This window comes from Syngnathus leptorhynchus, chromosome 2, assembly GCF_054491065.1.
Source record: "Syngnathus leptorhynchus isolate UIUO chromosome 2, UIUO_Slep, whole genome shotgun sequence".
Classification (NCBI taxonomy): Eukaryota; Metazoa; Chordata; class Actinopteri; order Syngnathiformes; family Syngnathidae; genus Syngnathus; species Syngnathus leptorhynchus.
The window spans coordinates 5,247,944-5,263,804 of NC_141196.1; the positions used below are offsets into that span (position 1 = coordinate 5,247,944).

The 15,861-nt window shown below is 46.5% G+C and overlaps 3 protein-coding genes across 8 annotated transcripts; all 3 read left to right on the forward strand.

Annotated features, from left to right (window-relative positions):
- Positions 1–409: 409 nt before the first annotated feature.
- On the forward strand, positions 410–8,186 carry supt16h (SPT16 homolog, facilitates chromatin remodeling subunit). The gene is made up of 24 exons (XM_085933659.1): positions 410–1,342; positions 2,234–2,326; positions 2,397–2,567; positions 2,651–2,803; positions 2,877–3,023; positions 3,098–3,249; positions 3,363–3,535; positions 3,623–3,713; positions 3,776–3,849; positions 3,934–4,046; positions 4,158–4,223; positions 4,293–4,391; positions 4,674–4,789; positions 4,864–5,017; positions 5,090–5,217; positions 5,936–6,198; positions 6,256–6,374; positions 6,447–6,685; positions 6,873–6,948; positions 7,023–7,192; positions 7,264–7,393; positions 7,474–7,600; positions 7,680–7,754; positions 7,880–8,186. The coding sequence occupies exons 1-24, from the start codon at positions 1,277–1,279 to the stop codon at positions 7,978–7,980; spliced, it is 3,096 nt and encodes a 1,031-aa protein (XP_085789785.1). The 5' UTR covers positions 410–1,276; the 3' UTR covers positions 7,981–8,186.
- A 1,180-nt stretch (positions 8,187–9,366) lies between these two features.
- Positions 9,367–13,641, forward strand: LOC147060332 (E3 ubiquitin/ISG15 ligase TRIM25). 4 transcript variants are annotated; one of them, XM_085933982.1, is made up of 9 exons: positions 9,367–9,518; positions 9,944–10,080; positions 10,738–11,391; positions 11,474–11,582; positions 11,670–11,768; positions 11,835–12,068; positions 12,148–12,170; positions 12,263–12,411; positions 12,474–13,641. In XM_085933982.1, exons 2-9 carry the CDS (start codon positions 9,998–10,000, stop codon positions 13,007–13,009), a joined length of 1,887 nt encoding a protein of 628 aa, XP_085790108.1. In that variant the 5' UTR covers positions 9,367–9,518; positions 9,944–9,997; the 3' UTR covers positions 13,010–13,641. The 4 variants fall into 4 exon arrangements, with proteins under 4 accessions (XP_085790108.1, XP_085790126.1, XP_085790135.1 ...); XM_085934000.1 differs by lacking the exon at positions 9,367–9,518 and having other exon boundaries at positions 9,535–10,080; positions 12,474–12,616; positions 12,686–13,641; XM_085934009.1 differs by lacking the exon at positions 9,367–9,518 and having other exon boundaries at positions 9,536–10,160.
- A 141-nt stretch (positions 13,642–13,782) lies between these two features.
- Positions 13,783–15,746, forward strand: mrpl48 (mitochondrial ribosomal protein L48). Of its 3 annotated transcripts, none has more exons than XM_085934387.1 (8): positions 13,785–14,017; positions 14,156–14,264; positions 14,331–14,362; positions 14,443–14,531; positions 14,603–14,772; positions 14,857–14,959; positions 15,440–15,529; positions 15,589–15,746. In XM_085934387.1, exons 2-8 carry the CDS (start codon positions 14,215–14,217, stop codon positions 15,664–15,666), a joined length of 612 nt encoding a protein of 203 aa, XP_085790513.1. In that variant the 5' UTR covers positions 13,785–14,017; positions 14,156–14,214; the 3' UTR covers positions 15,667–15,746. The 3 variants fall into 3 exon arrangements, with proteins under 3 accessions (XP_085790496.1, XP_085790513.1, XP_085790506.1); XM_085934380.1 differs by having other exon boundaries at positions 13,786–14,094; positions 14,236–14,264; XM_085934370.1 differs by having other exon boundaries at positions 13,783–14,094; positions 14,236–14,362.
- Positions 15,747–15,861: the final 115 nt, after the last annotated feature.

Here is a 15,861-nt window from a genome sequence, read left to right on the forward strand (position 1 = left end):
CCACAGCTGGTAGCGGGGCAGAACATCTCCTGGGCACACACGCACAGGTACCCACGCAAATATTGTCCAGCTGGAAAAAAAGAAGTGTGACGTCACAAAACAAGCTGATCTCTTGACCAATGGAACTATTAATTCTTCAATGAAAAATGCTAATGAGATTTTACTTCATTTTCATAGAAAAAAAAAAGAAAAATGGTCTATTTGGCATTTGTTTTTTTGCAACGGGAAGTATAAATAACAAAGACGTGTTCGGCTGTCAAATCTGACAGGTGAGTCACGCCTTCATACATCGATCAGCTGATAAAGACGCGTCACGATTACAACAGTGACACTCTGATGAAGGCGGAAGTTCATGCCGAAACATGTCAGGTAATACAACCTAAAATACCCTGTTTGTGATAAAAGAACCAAAAAGTGATTGAAAAAAGGAAACAGAATGAACTTAGTACAACTAAAGACGTGTTGTTTTGTTCTTACCATTATTAAGGAAACCAAATACCGTATTACATTTTTTCCTCAATGACAAGGTGAGCGTCAATGTCTTCAAAGATATACAGGCATACATCTTTAAATTTCTGAATTAATAGTTTTGTGTTCAAGTGTTTCTGGGGACATTTCACAAAACGAACACAAACATCTATCTTAAATTGAAGAAAAAAAGTTTGGCTTAACATCGGTTAACTTCCGTGTCCTCTTCTCTCCTTTTGTCGCGAGATTTGAGGCGGTTGACGACTTTAGATGACACCGGCGGGAAAAACCAAGCGTGGCGGGAAAGTAGCAACAAAGTCTACACGCGACAGGAGACTCTATCGGGTGAAGCAAAATAGGACAGTCCACATGTGAGACGAGCGTGTGGTAATCACAATACGGCCATTAATTAATTTAAAAGACAAAAAAAATCTTATAAATAAATAAAAACTAAGAGCTGTTGATGCTCGACGTGATATTTATGAATTTATGTATTCTTTTTTTTTTTTTTTCAAAACCTCGAAAAGGGGAGGGGGTCGAGAGGTGGACTCAAATATTGGTGCGCGTGCTCGGAAGGAAGAGAAAGACGAAGTCGTAATTTTCCTTTGTAACATCCGCAGCTTTAAGAGCGTTACAATAGCAGCAGCATCTTTTGTGCGCGGGGGAAAGAGGGGGACGACAGCGCGTTGTGTGGTGTGACACGCATCATCGTCATCATCATCTTCCTCATCTTCACCATCCGGCCTGCTGAGCTGAACGTGAGGCCGGCGGCGGCGGGTAGCGGGGAGTGTGCGACACCAGATTCACCATGGCGGCTAACCTGGACAAGGAAGCCTACTACCGGCGGATTAAGAGACTCTACGGCAATTGGAAGGTAAATTTGTGAGCGGCACTGCAGCTCTCGGACTGGCCGAATCCAAATCACCATTAGCTAACTAGCCCGCTAACTAGCTCGCTAGCTAGCGCAGCATCGCGCCAACGCACTTGTTATTCACCAAATTAGAGCGTTGGCGTGGCCAAAATTGCACCCGGGTAATGTGCTAACATCCAGAAATTCTCGACAGTCGTTTGTGTTGACATTTCCCCCACCACGAGCAGCAATTCCGCTACTCGCTAATGCTAGCTGCCAAGTTAGTGGTTGAGGAGGCAAGCAAGCAACGTGCAAGCGAGCAAGAGCACCTCAACTTTTGTTCTCCAGCGCCACACATGCTCCACACCAACGTGTAGGTATATAAATCAAGAAGAGAATTATCAGACTATTTCAGTGTAAGTTTCCCCTGGGATAAAAGTTTGGACAGTTCTGACTTTTTTTTTTTTTAAGTGGTGATAATGTAGCAATTTCAGGCTTAACAGCAGCGTGACAAGAGTTTCCTCGAGACTTTTGTCCCATTAGACCCATTTTTAAATGGCAGCTATGGTATCATAGGAAAGCTTGTCAAACACAGAAACTGACAATATATAATCAGAATGAAATTGGAGTTTACAAAATAATGGTAAGGGCGAAACAGAGTTTGCAAATGACTGTCAGGTAATGGTGTGGTTTCATTTGGCACTCAAACGAGCAATGTGTCAAGATTGCCCTGACAAATGCCTGAATGGAAAGGCCACTTCAACCTCTGTTGTATTGAGGAATCGGGGGAAGTGCCGAATTTTCCCTATAAGTCAATTGGAACTCAACATTGATGCAGATTTGCATTTTCTCTATACGTTGCTCATTTTCAGCGGTTTGTCATCATAGGCTTCTATGTCATGCTTTTCTTCCCAGAAAGGAGAGGATGAGTTTGGTAAAATTGATGCCATCGTGGTGTCTGTTGGAGTGGATGAAGAAATTGTCTACGCTAAATCCACAGCCATACAGGTGATTAGTGAATCAGCAAGTACGTAACGAGGCCTTGTTTTTTTTATAAAGGCTCTTCTTCTGTCTTCAGACTTGGCTGTTTGGTTACGAGGTGACGGACACCATCATGGTCTTTTGCGAAACCAAGATCCTTTTCCTCGCCAGTAAGAAGAAGGTGGACTTCCTCAAACAGGTGGCCTTAACCAAGGGAAACGAAAATGCCAACGGTGTCCCGCCCATCACGCTCCTCACCAGGGAAAAGGTGATATTGGCCGACGGGTGACCGTTTCACTTCTTGAAGGAAAAACCCCATCGCGACGGCGGCTGATGCGGCGTCTCTTTCAGAACGAGAGCAACAAGCCCAACTTCGACAAGATGATCGAGGCGATTCGCGGCAGCCGTGGAGGGAAGACGGTGGGTGTGTTCAGCAAGGACAAATTTCCCGGCGAGTACATGAAGAGTTGGAACGACACGCTCGCGGCCGAGGGGCTGGAGAAGGCAAGAGAATCGCCGTGGCCGCCAACCGGCATTTACCCCAGGGGGTGTGATGTCACTTCCTCTTTGCCCACAGATGGACATCAGCGCCGTGGTGGCGTACACCATGGCGGTGAAGGAGGACGGCGAGCTGGGCTTGATGAAGAAAGCGGCGGCAATCACTAGCGAGGTCTACTCCAAGTTTTTTAAGGAGCGAGTCATGGAGATTGTCGACGCAGATGAGGTGAGGACGCCTGAATAAATGCACTCGTGCCATTCGCCCTCCCCCTCATGTGTGTGTTTTTCTCTCGCCAACAGAAAGTGCGCCACAGCAAACTGGCCGAGTCTGTAGAAAAGGCTATTGAGGAGAAGAAGTACTTGGGCGGCGTGGACCCTTCCACTGTGGAGATGTGTTACCCTCCCATCATCCAGAGCGGTGGAAACTACAGCCTCAAGTTTAGCGTCGTCAGGTAAGATCGTCAATACCGACGCCAATGTTGATACCGACGTCGGAGCCGAAAACTAGCCATGACCCGCAAAATATGATTCAAGGCAAAGGCTGAACTTGTCTTCTTCCTGCCAGTGACAAGAACCACATGCACTTTGGCGCCATCACGTGCGCCATGGGCATCCGCTACAAGTCGTACTGCTCCAATCTGGTGCGCACCCTCATGGTGGACCCCCCGCAGGAGATGCAAGACAACTACAACTTCCTGCTACAGTTGGAGGAGGAGTTGCTGAAGGAGCTCAAGCATGGTGTGTGGTTTTATAAGGAAAAAAAAAATATATATATAATAATTGTTTTTGGTTCTTGCATGCGTATGACCTGTCTTCTTTTTCCAGGTGTGAAAATCTCTGATGCCTACAACACTGTTTTAGAATACGTGAAGAAGGAGAAACCGGATCTTGTCGCCAAGCTAACAAAGAATCTCGGGTAGGTTCCTGCGAAAAACTACGTGCTGTAACACGCTCATCTCACGTGTGTTCCGCTTGCAGATTTGCCATGGGCATCGAGTTCAGAGAAGGCTCCTTGGTTCTCAACGCAAAGAATCAATACAAACTGAAGAAAGGTTTCCACTGTCACTTCAAATTCTGACCACCCAATTGTCTGAGTCGTCATTTTGTTTTTATGTTTTTTTTTTGTCACGTGTCAGGCATGGTGCTGAGTGTCAGTTTAGGTTTTGCCGACCTCACAAATAAAGAAGGCAAAAAGGAAGAGCAGAAGAAGTATGCCTTGTTTATCGGCGACACGGTGCAGATCAATGAGGTGAGATGCGCTTCAAGCTGCAACTGTCAAATATTTTTATTTTTTTAGATGGGATGAAATTTATAACTAGATGTTAATTGTTGCACCTCTAATCGTGCGTGGTGGTGACAGGAGGAAGTGGCCACTGTACTCACGCCAGTCAAAAAGAAGATCAAAAACGTGGGGATCTTCCTCAAGGTAAGCGTAGCTGCTTTCCTCTTGAGGTGGTGTGCAACCGCCATCTTCTAAACACGTGGCCTCCCTCAGAACGACGACGAGGAAGACGAGGAGGAGGACGGAGACGATGCCGAGGAGCTGCTGGGGAAGGGCGCTCGTGGCGCGGCGCTGCTAGCTGACAGAACTCGGGTGAGTCTACGCGGCGGTGCGTTGACCTGATGCGCAGGTGAAAGCTGCTGACTAAGCGTGTGCGTGTTTTTGGTCTCTACTAGCTACTTGGGAAGGTAAGTAGGCAGTAATTCATTTCAAGTCACTCTGAAAGACACCACATGTCCTTTTTGTATTTTTTGTGTGGTTATGTTTGCGTTTGTATTCCATATTCCGATGTGCAACATTTTATCATCGCATGTCTGTGTCTTGTGTCGAGTGTGTCGGTCCCTTAAAATGACGTACGGGTGTGTGTGCTCTCAGAACGAGATGACGGCGGAGGAGAAGCGGCGCACCCACCAGAAGGAGCTCGCCAACAATTTGAACGAAGAGGCCAAACGACGACTGACGGAGCAGAAAGGCGAGCAGCAGATCCAAAAGTGAGTGTCTTCTGCAGATGAAACCAGAATCAGCTTTGGAACCAGACTCCACCTTCCCACCTCTTTTTCTTTAGGGCCAGAAAATCCAACGTGTCCTACAAGAACGTGTCTCAGATGCCCAGAGAGAAGGACATCAGAGAAATGAAGATCTTCATAGACAAGAAATACGAGACTGTCGTCATGCCAATCTTCGGCATCGCCACGCCGTTTCACATAGCCACAATCAAGGTAAGCCATCTTGGTCTTCTTTTCCCGCCACTCCTGAGTTGGACTGCACCTCACCTCCGTGTCCTTGTTTAGAACATCAGCATGTCTGTGGAAGGGGATTACACGTACTTGAGGATTAACTTCTACGTTCCCGGCAGCTCCTTGGGCCGACAGGAAGGGAACATCTTCCCCAATCCAGACGCCACTTTTGTTAAGGAAATGTGCGTATCCTAACCGCATGAGATTGGAGGTTGCCGTTCAAGAATTGCATTCTTGTAGTGACTACGTGTTTGGAGCAAATATTCTTCACACTTCAATGTTGAGACAGCGCCGGGATAAGTCTGGTCCTCGCCACATTGAGGTCTCAATGCATTGCAAATTTGGAAATGGTACTCTAAATTGCACATCAAATCATTTTATGTAATAGCAGCGATCTGAACAAGAAGAGAAAAGACAGAGAGGTTAAGGCTAAACACTTTTGTGAAATGCACAGTTGGAAAAGACCAGAATAAAGCTACAAGTACAAGAGAGGCTTTGGTGTACAGTACCAAAGTCTGAGTAGAACTGCGTTGGGGCGGAGAGGAGAGCAAGCAGTTATGGAACAGAAAAAGAGAATCACAACTAAAGAGTATTGGAATAAATTAACTGCGACTTAGTTCCTATCCTAAATCATACCTGTAGAATCAATGCCTCCCATTGGCTCTCTGATAAACCTGGCTAGGCCCTGCCTTTTAAAGCCACGCACACTGGGTCACAAATTCACCCGTACCTGAGTATGGCTACTCCATGTGGCCCCCCCAAAAAAAAAAAAAAAAAGCTTCACCCCGTGTATATTTGTATATTTCATGATAAATGAGTCTTTAAAATATAAATTGATTTGAAAACGATAATACTGTAATTGTTACACTGTCAAGTGACTCTTCTTTCCTGCACTGTCAGCACGTACCGTGCGTCCAACCTGAAGACGCCCGGCGACACCTCGGTGCCATCCACCAACCTGCAGAATGCCTTCCGCATCATCAAGGAGGTCCAGAAGCGCTACAAGACGCGGGAGGCCGAGGAGAAGGAGAAAGAGGGCATCGTCAAGCAGGACTCATTGGTCATCAACCTAAATCGCAGCAACCCCAAACTCAAAGACCTCTACATCCGCCCCAACATCGCCCAGAAGAGGATGCAGGGCTCGCTGGAGGCGCATACCAACGGTAAGGTCGAAGGTCGCGCATTCGCTTTGTCATAATAACGCTGGTCTCCCGGGTCAGGTTTCCGTTTCACATCTGTCCGCGGCGATAAAGTGGACATCCTTTACAACAACATCAAGCACGCCATCTTCCAGCCGTGCGACGGCGAGATGATCATCGTCCTGCACTTCCACCTCAAGGTGCCGCCGGGCGATCGAGGAAAACGCGGCCACGTTCTTCCCGGGCCGGGCTGAAAAGTGTCCGCTTTGTAGAACGCCATCATGTTCGGCAAGCGCCGCCACACGGACGTGCAGTTCTACACGGAAGTGGGCGAGATCACCACCGACCTGGGCAAGCACCAGCACATGCACGACCGCGACGACCTCTACGCTGAGCAGATGGAGCGCGAAATGCGGCACAAGCTCAAGTCGGCTTTCAAGAATTTCATCGAGAAGGTTGAGACGCTCACCCGAGAAGAGCTGGAGTTCGAGGTTCCCTTCAGGGACCTGGGGTGAGATTTTCCAGCATAAGTAGAGGAATTATTTTTTTTCCTTCCCCAAAAGCTGATATCCATGCAAAACAAGACAACTAAGAACCATCCTTCAATTTGGTCAATTACAGTTTTCAACCAGTTAATTCCATTGGAATGGATTTTGAATCTTTCAACCCGGCTAACATGCTCTCTAATGTGTTTGCAGTTTCCAGGGCGCCCCCTACAGGAGTACCTGCCTACTGCAGCCCACCTCCAGTTCCCTTGTCAACGTTACGGAATGGGTGAGTGCAACACGCATTTTCAACATTGCACGTGCATTTTTAAAGTCATCCTCATAAATCCGAAATGCCTGCAGCCACCGTTCGTGGTGACTCTGGACGAGGTGGAGCTGGTTCACTTTGAGCGTGTGCAGTTCCATCTGAAGAACTTTGATGTGGTCATCGTTTACAAGGACTATAACAAAAAGGTCACCATGATCAACGCCGTGCCTGTCAACTCCCTGGACCCCATCAAGGAGTGGCTCAAGTAAGATAGCCGTCGCCAAAGGAGCCCACCTGCCGTGCTGGGTTCATCATGCTTCTTCCCCTCCTTTGCAGCTCGTGTGACATTAAGTATACGGAGGGCGTCCAGTCCCTCAACTGGACCAAAGTCATGAAGACCATTGTGGACGACCCCGAGGGATTCTTCGAGCAAGGAGGCTGGTCCTTCCTGGACCCGGAGAGCGAGGTCTTTTTCGGCACTCGTCCGTCGCGCCAGGCGGCCTTTTGCGTCAGCGCTCGCCTCATTTTGTGTCCTTTGGCTACCAGGGGAGCGGCGCCGAAGAAGATTCCGAGTCAGAGATGGAGGACGAGACGTTCAACCCCTCTGCGGACGAGACGGAGGTGGAGGAGGAAGATAGCGACGAAGACTACAGCTCCGAGACGGAGAATTCCGGTACGTTTTTGCGCCGCGTCTTTCCCAGACGCCCGCCCCGACGTGAGACTTGCATAAAGCCGCTCGATGTCGCCCGCAGACTACAGTGCATCACTGGGCAGCGAGGAGGAGAGCGGCAAGGACTGGGACGAGCTGGAAGAAGAGGCCAGGAAAGGTACGTCAACTCATTTGTCACCAGACTTCAATTCAACTCGGGCCGTCACGATCCAATCTTTTTCAAACGGACGATTCTATCGAACAAAGTCCGAGGGTGAAGCCCGCTTCTGTTGTCGTACGCAGCCGACAAGGAAAGTCACTACGAGGACGAGGACACGTCCAACAAGAAGAGAAAGCACCAGTCGTCAAGGATGCAGCCAGTCAAGAAGAAGAGGCGGTCCTAGATGTCCGCCTCGCTCCGCCCGCCCCAACCGGTCTCGCCCTCCCGCACTCTGGCTCACACGACGCGTGTCGGCGTAGAGGTCGCCACGCCACGTCACGTCATCATGGTGACGTACCAGCAAAGTTCATTTTCTCTTCATTCCTCAACCTTCTACATTGTATGTGTGTGTGCGCAAAATGCATTTTTACCACCAATATTTCTGTTGGCTCCCAAAGAAAACACTTGACGTGCCCCCCCCCCTGACAAGTCTTTTTATGATGAGTCCCTCCCTCCCATGTGTTGTGTTAACTGTGAAATCAACATGATTTTTTGGGGGTGGGGGGGTATTTTGTTTTTTAATGGGGTTTGTAAACAACACACACACACACACAGTCTGCCTCCTTTGTCTTCTTTTCTGGATAGATGTTTGTTGTACTTAATTCTAAAAATCCATTTTTTTTTGTTTTGTTTTTGTAATAAAATAAAAAGGAACACACGACTGGTTTGAATGGACCGTTAACTGATGAGTAGACTTAGGGGGTGTTCAGACCTGACTGTTTGGTCCGCTTTAAACCGACCAGGATTCTATTGGAAGGCTGGTCCGGATCTTTTGTGCAGGTGTGAATACATCCAAACGAATCCTGATGCGGATTAAAGAAAATGACCGAGACCTACTTTTTTAACTTGGCTCAGTTCGCTTCAGGTGTGAATACAAACAGCAAAGATCCGCACCAATACGCAGAGCAGAATCTGTGACACCCTGGTCATTGCTGTCCAATGGGAGCACAGATCGTTACAAGCATGGATGTGTTTACAAAATATAATTCACTTGCAAAATGGACAGTCGGAACAAGCGGACTAAAGGACTTTTCTGATCTGAATACACCCTTCGTTCTCTCTAAACTACCTAATGGACATTTTCCACCTTCCTAGCATTTTGCATTTGCCGCTTCCTTGGATTCCACATCATCAAGTTTGCTGAGATTGAGACTTATCGTGTTGCATCTCTTCAGCAACCATCTCAGCCGCTCAAACGTTGCAAAATGTGTGAAAGAGAGCAGATTATGACAAATGTTTGCAGTAAGTGCTGTAGCATCAGTTTGTTTAATGTGGTTAAATTGTTAGTTTTTAAAAAAAAAAATCTTGATATTCATAAGCTTTTTAAAGTGTTTTCTCTTTCTAAATATGAGAAGGGAAATATAGGGAATCATCCACTCGTGATGTGAATGAATGTTAATGGCTGTTGGCTTCCTCATGCACCTTCATACTTTACGCTCTGCTGAGTACAAAAAGGTTTTCAAATGATTTGTGAGAAAAATTGACATTTTAGGTGACGGCGAAGAAGAAACAATCCATGCGCAGATAATAGTCAAGTTATACTTGTTATTCAAATACGTACACTGCAGCGAGCAAGGCCAGGGTCACTGACGTCACTGTGACGTAACGCGAAAGAAACTTTTTGGACTCGCGTGTAACGTCACGAGCACTAAGGCGCCTTGAAACATCACAGTCTCTCTGCAGGCGCCAACGACTCGAAGTGAGCGTTCTGTTCTATCTAAGGTATTATTACTGCTACAAAGTCACACAAAAACGAATCTTTCCACAGATACGTAGTTGAAAAGTAAGACGACGCGGCACATTTGACAAGTCATTTTTCCAAGAGTGCCGTGGACGTCTCATTTCCGTTTCGTCTTATTCTAATTTAACGTGACTCGAATATTTGGTGTGTTTGAATTACACATGAAACTGCTTTGTAGAATGTTAATCAGAACGCCGCTGTATTTTTTTAAAAACTATATTTGTTTAATTGTAACGGCGTTGCTGTGAAGGTAGCAAATAGTGTCTCGTAGATTCCTGGATGTCCGAGGCGACCTGAAAGTCTCTCGTCTCATCAACGTGCGACTTGACTTCACCTCTTTCGTTTTCGTGTCAATCCCACAATTCAGTCCGTTTCGAACTGTCGTGTAACCTACGGAAATTTCCAGAAAGAAACACTGTGTGGACCAATTGTACAACAAACTGGGGGATTGTGTCCATGGATGCGTCACGCGGGAGCTAGCCCCAGCAGGTGCAGCACGCCTTCGGGATTGTTCGTCTCGGCTCGTCAGCCCAGACAGCCCAGGTCAGTGGTCCTCGCCCTCCATCGGCGTCGAATTTGGTCGGTGAGCTCCGACAACAGGCTGGTCCGCCTTGGCCGTTAAGGTGAGTACAAGGCAGCCCCAGATCAGAAAATCGCTAAGAGGATTTACTGCTGTCGCTACTATGCTAGCTTGTTGACTTGAATGTTTTGGACTTTTGGACTTCTCTATTTGTCTGTCAGCGGTGTCCCTTGGGGTAACCTTAATAATTTAATACAAAAGGTGCGACTTATCACTAGTGACATTTTACTATCCATCGTTTGTCTAAGTCTTTCTCTCGTTTGCCTTTAAATATAACCTGAAATACATAGTATTTCAGTTGTTATATTACTCAGTCTGAACACAAGGGGGCACTGTTTAAAACGTTTGCATAAATAAAGAAGGAAGATAAAGCTTGGTGGGGATAGCGATGTTATTATACATAATGTGTTTGTGTTTGAATAAATGTTTGAAAAAAAAACTTGATGGAGACATGCAGGTGCCATGTTTTGTTTTTGGTGGCCTGTTTTAGGTCCTTTATGTCAACCAGTCAGTTTAGTTTTCTTTAGTTTTAATCATGTCAATACACTTGTATGAAGATTCTTTCCGGTCAAATGTTCCGTGCCTCTAACATTCGGGTCATCACTTGCGCTTCTCCTCAGCACCGTCACCAACATGGCATCGGGCCCGTTGGACCGATCCAGCTCATTGGACCAATCCAAAGTCCTTCAGGAGGAGCTAACCTGCCCCGTGTGCCTGGACGTCTTCCACGACCCGCGCCTGCTTCCGTGCGGCCATAACTTTTGTAAAATATGCCTGGATCGGTTGCGGCAATTGACGGATCAGAGCAGATTCCAGTGCCCGGAGTGCCGCGAGAGCCACCGCTGCAACAGGAGCTTCCAGAAGAACTTCAAGCTGGCCAACATTGCATTTGACTTCCGCCGCCGCCGCAGAGCGGCCACCTCCTCTGCTGGAGCTGACGCTTCAGCCCTGGCTTCCAAAGTGTGTGTTGCATCCATCCCGACTGGCCAACGAGAATGCGTCCCGTGTGACTACTGCCCACCTCCCACCGCAGAGTCATCAGGCGCAGGAACCTCTGCAGATGCTGGCAATTCGCAAGAAAAGGGAGACATGCAGGCGGGTTCTGCTGCCGATTCTAACATGGCAGTCAAGATGTGCCTCAAATGCGAGGTGTCAATGTGTCCAGAGCACGTCAAACCCCATCTGGAGCTGCCTGCGTTTCGAGAGCATCCGCTGACAGAACCCATGAAGGACTTCTGGAAAAGAAAATGCCCTGACCATGATGAGATCTTCAAGTATGTGTTGGAGGAGACGCACGCTCCGCCAAGACTCAACAATGCCTTATTTCAGAAAGTCTCCAATTCTGTTATTCTGCAGGTACTACTGCCTTCAGGATGAAGTGTGCGTGTGCAACGCTTGCACCGTCGAAGGACGACATACTGGACACACAATCAAGACCCTGAGGAACACCATGATCGACATCAAGGTGTGACACGGAGCATTGTGCACTTGACAGGAATGTTCGGCGTGCGACTTGGAGGCTTTCAGATGAAGCAATGTTGGTGTCCTTTAGCAGGTGCGTTTACAAAAGCAGCTCAATAAGATGGAGAGAAAGTACACCATGGCCCAGAAGACGCTCCACGAGCAGACAATGAAGGAGAGGGCAAACAAGGCAAGGAAAGGAGGCTCTGGGCTGTCATGTTATTTGTTCTTTTCCGTGACCCCGTCTCTTCTGCAGAAGTTCTTGGAGGACTCTGATGCCTGCTTGACCAGGCTGCGTCAAGATCTGGAGGCGAAAGTGGCGATCTTTGTGAACCGACTTTTGGACTGTGCGCGTACTAACTGCGAAGCCATCATGCCCACCATTCAGAAGAACATCACCCGCATCAACCAGGACCTGACTCGTCTCTGTGAGGTTCATAGCGGCATCAAGAGCCTCATGGAGGAAAGAGACGCGTTCCGCTTCATCGAGGTGACTCGTCTTTGTGTGTCCCAGTCTCTCAACTTTTATCATGACCATGTTTCATGTTGTGCTCCCCGCCCGCCTCCAGGCATACAAGACCACAGGAAAACAGTAAGCTGCCAATTCTAGATTGCAGTTCAGTATGGACTTCCTCGACCTAGTGATATGTTAAAGAATCACTGAATCATCTTTCTGCTCTCCAGATGTCACAAACTGCTGAAGAAGAACATGTTCGACCCGGACTACGTGGATATAGATCCAGGGCTTCTGGCCATCATGATGGAGGAGGAAATGCAAAAGTTCCTCAACTTGGATCTCACCTTTTACATCTTTGCAGCCATCAACTCAATATGTAAGCAAAGTCCGTTCACTCAGTCCGACCCGGCAACAAGTGTAAATGTTCCCTTTGATCAGGTCAACAGAGCGATAACGAGGAGGAGCGTTATGAAAACGAGGACGTGATCAGGGAGGAAAATGAAGATGCCCAAGCTGATGAAGGCAGTGACCACGATGATGGCAGCGAGGAAGAGCTAAGCGAGGAGGAGAGTGAGGAAGAGGTGGAAGAAGGGCAGGAGAATGAAGGTCATGAACTGAGTGATTCTGATGCACTTTACATCCCCGAACAGGAGGATGAGGAGGATGAAGAAGAAGGGCAGGAGAATGAAAGTCATGAACTGAGTGATTCTGATGCACTTTACATCCCCGAAGAGGAGGAGGAGGAGGAGGAAGAAGAAGAATCAGAAGAGAGGGATGAGGGGGGAGAGGAACCTCAGGATGAGGAGTATGAAGATCTTGAGGATGGGGAAGAGGGGAGGGATGAGGGGGGAGAGGAAGCTCGGGATGAGGACTATGAAGATATTGAGGATGGGGAAGAGGGGAGGGATGAGGGGGGAGAGGAAGCTCGGGATGAGGACTATGAAGATATTGAGGATGGGGAAGAGGAAGATTAGAGTCACGCCACAGCTGAATGTAGAATCCAATGACGTCACTTGGGGTCTGTGATTTCTTTTTCTACCACATTTTACACATGAAGAAAAAAGCAGTAATTATTAGTCGGAATCTCAGCTCATCCCTCTCTTATAGTATTCACATTATCTATCGCAGTGCTTGCGTGGCTTATACATCAACACGATACAAAATATGTATCCTAGTTTAATTAGAGGCTCTCCATGCGAACGCTTGTTTGTCGAGAACATAACCAATGATGGACTGGCAATCATTCCGGGGCAACTTCTACCTCTCGCCCAAAGCTAACTGGGGTCAGTAGAATAGCTATTGTATTGCATTAATGCCTTCATGCATGGTAGTTAGCCAAAGAGGAGTAAAAAAAATATATATTTTGTGTATATTTTGTGTGGATAAATACAAGATTGTTTGCACTCTGCTAATATCAGCAATTGGATGAATGTGTTCTATTTCTGCCAATCTTAGAATGTTCACTTAAGCAAGAGTTTGCACTTAAATAATTTAATTGGCTGCTATGCTATGTTGAGCCTACTATATTTGAATGTTGAATCTATATGTTTATATAAATAATTTTGAGACAAGTAAAACTGTTAATAAAATAGTTTTTGAAATGAAAGTTTCTAATAAAATGTGTTTTGGAATGAACGAATATATATTTATATTTTTTCCCACTTCCAACATTTTTTTGTCAATAAAAATTTAAAGCGGAAGCAAACGCAACTACGGACGCTTAAAAGCGACGTACTCGCAAACACGGACGCTTAAAAGCGACGTACTAGCAAACACGGACGCTTTAAAGCGACGTACTCGATTTCGGTTAATACTTAACTTTTTTGCAATTAGCTTTCAAAATGACAATTTATACCGTGGTACTTTAAATATTTTGTCTAACACTATAGTTCCATTATTATACCGTCAAAAGTTAGAAGATACATTTTATCCTACACACGAACACGTGAAGGTGACGTACCAGCTTCCCGTGAGCTTTCACGGTTAGCGATTTTAGTGGAAGTCATTCGTCACCGTTGTATTGTTAAATTGTACAAATATGAATCCTGTCCTGCGAAAGGTATGCATTGTGTATATTTGATACTTATTTTGCTCATCAAGTCTTGTTTTGATTTTAAAAGGTCATTGACGTTAGCTTCCTTCAATGTTGATGCCGTCCTCCCATGATTGCTGAGTGTTGATGTTTGGTTTGAATTACCAGGTGTCGAGTCAAGCGCGTTATCTCTGCAGGCAAGTACTCCAAGTTGCGCTCAGCAAAGTCTCCTTTTGTGTTAACTCTTCCTTTTGTCTTTGTAGGGCTCCAGTATGCTCCCGACTTTCTGCGTGGGGTAAGCACACACAAGAAATGTGTGTAACTCTATGGGCTTGTGCGCGTTGGTTACCTGAGATGTTTCTGTGTGGCGTGCAGGAGGCTTGGCCCAAACTCAAGAAAGGACATACAGAAGCTCACCCACCAAAGGTATTGGGAGGTGGCGGCATCTCTTACCCAGAGAAGCGGTGAGTAGTGGCCAGAAGCTTGAACGATATTCCATCATCACAGCCTGGAAATGAAATCTATCCATGTACAGCCAAAGAAAAAGAAAGACAAGCATCAGATGCAGAGCATCGTGGCCGCTACTAACGTGGCGTACGGGACCCTCAACATCCACGTGTCGGGGTACGACATGACAGCGGTGGAGCACTACGCTCAATATCTCCATAACCTGTGCAACCGGCTCGACATCAGCGTGGCAGAGAGGTGACATCGGGGATGCACAATCTCAATTGTTTAAAAGCTGTAGACGCGTGAAATCCAATGTGCATTGTTTGGTCCCCCGGTTAGCTACGCGCTGCCCACCAAAAGCACTGAGTTGATGCTGATGCAGGAGAGCGGCACTAAGATGTACGTCGACTCGCTTTTGAAGACGCATAAACGTGTCATTCAGGTAACATTTGCACAGATGTTTTAAAATGTCATCTTTTCCCTAGCACTGCAGAAAGAACCATTAATCTGTCTGGGCCAGTCCAGAAAACCCAAGATTATTATTTTTTTTAAATCAAGAAAAATAGCAATCTATACTATTATACTTAGGAACTAAAAAACCGAGTAAAACTGAAAAATAGATGAGAGAATTATGCGCATTATGATTTGTTGCATCAATTCAATTGTGCCTTCTTTGAACACTAGGGGGCAGCACTGAAAAATGGTACAGTTCATAAGTACGCTGCAGTTGTGTCTGTCTACATGAGTTCCTAAGCATTTTTCTTCAAATAGATATTGCTTTTTGTTAGCCTGTCAATGGCATGTCATTATGTACTCATATTTAGCTATTGGAGCCATTCCAAAAGCAAAATTGGTTCATACACATGATTGTGTAGAATGTTTTGTTTGAGAGGTTGAAGCGCTTATTCTGGTGCGCACACAGTTGAGCAGCCTGAAGGCGACGCTGTGTCCCGTCTTGATGGACATCATCGTGAAGAACCAGCCGGAGGGAGTCAACCTGTCGGTGAAGGAGGTGAGTTGGCTTTGGTGGAAGACCTCGTCTCCCACACGTTAACGTCTTTTTCCCGGCAGCACACGGAGGAGGACTTCTTGGCCCGCTTCAAGGCACGACCTGAGCTGGAGGGTCTCATGGCTCAAGTGGGCCAATAGGCTGTGTACAAAAAAAAAATGCTGGCACTGTATGGTGGTTTTTAAAAAAATAAATAAAATCATGTCTGTTGTTTCCTTTCTGTGTTTTTCTTTTATTACACGTGGGGGGAAAATGAAATTATGGAGAGTGTGAATGAATTCTTGATTTGTTGAAAATTTTCTTCTCCACTTTGAGTTCAGTATCTGTGCTTTTGG

What these genes read in the sequence shown, in the direction of transcription:
- mrpl48 (XM_085934370.1), top strand. Translation starts at nt 14,074, where the DNA reads ATGAATCCTGTCCTGCGAAAG. An exon ending in GACATCAGCGTGGCAGAGAG is followed by an intron (nt 14,773 to 14,856) that starts GTGACATCGGGG and finishes TCCCCCGGTTAG; the next exon opens with CTACGCGCTGCCCACCAAAA. An exon ending in TCAACCTGTCGGTGAAGGAG is followed by an intron (nt 15,530 to 15,588) that starts GTGAGTTGGCTT and finishes TTTTCCCGGCAG; the next exon opens with CACACGGAGGAGGACTTCTT.
- LOC147060332 (XM_085933982.1), top strand. Translation starts at nt 9,998, where the DNA reads ATGCGTCACGCGGGAGCTAGCCCCAGCAGGTGCAGCACGCCTTCGGGA. An exon ending in ACGCGTTCCGCTTCATCGAG is followed by an intron (nt 12,069 to 12,147) that starts GTGACTCGTCTT and finishes GCCCGCCTCCAG; the next exon opens with GCATACAAGACCACAGGAAA. An exon ending in TACAAGACCACAGGAAAACA is followed by an intron (nt 12,171 to 12,262) that starts GTAAGCTGCCAA and finishes TCTGCTCTCCAG; the next exon opens with ATGTCACAAACTGCTGAAGA.
- supt16h (XM_085933659.1), top strand. Translation starts at nt 1,277, where the DNA reads ATGGCGGCTAACCTGGACAAGGAAGCCTACTACCGGCGGATTAAGAGA. An exon ending in ACGTGGGGATCTTCCTCAAG is followed by an intron (nt 4,224 to 4,292) that starts GTAAGCGTAGCT and finishes GGCCTCCCTCAG; the next exon opens with AACGACGACGAGGAAGACGA. An exon ending in GCTGGAGGCGCATACCAACG is followed by an intron (nt 6,199 to 6,255) that starts GTAAGGTCGAAG and finishes CTCCCGGGTCAG; the next exon opens with GTTTCCGTTTCACATCTGTC.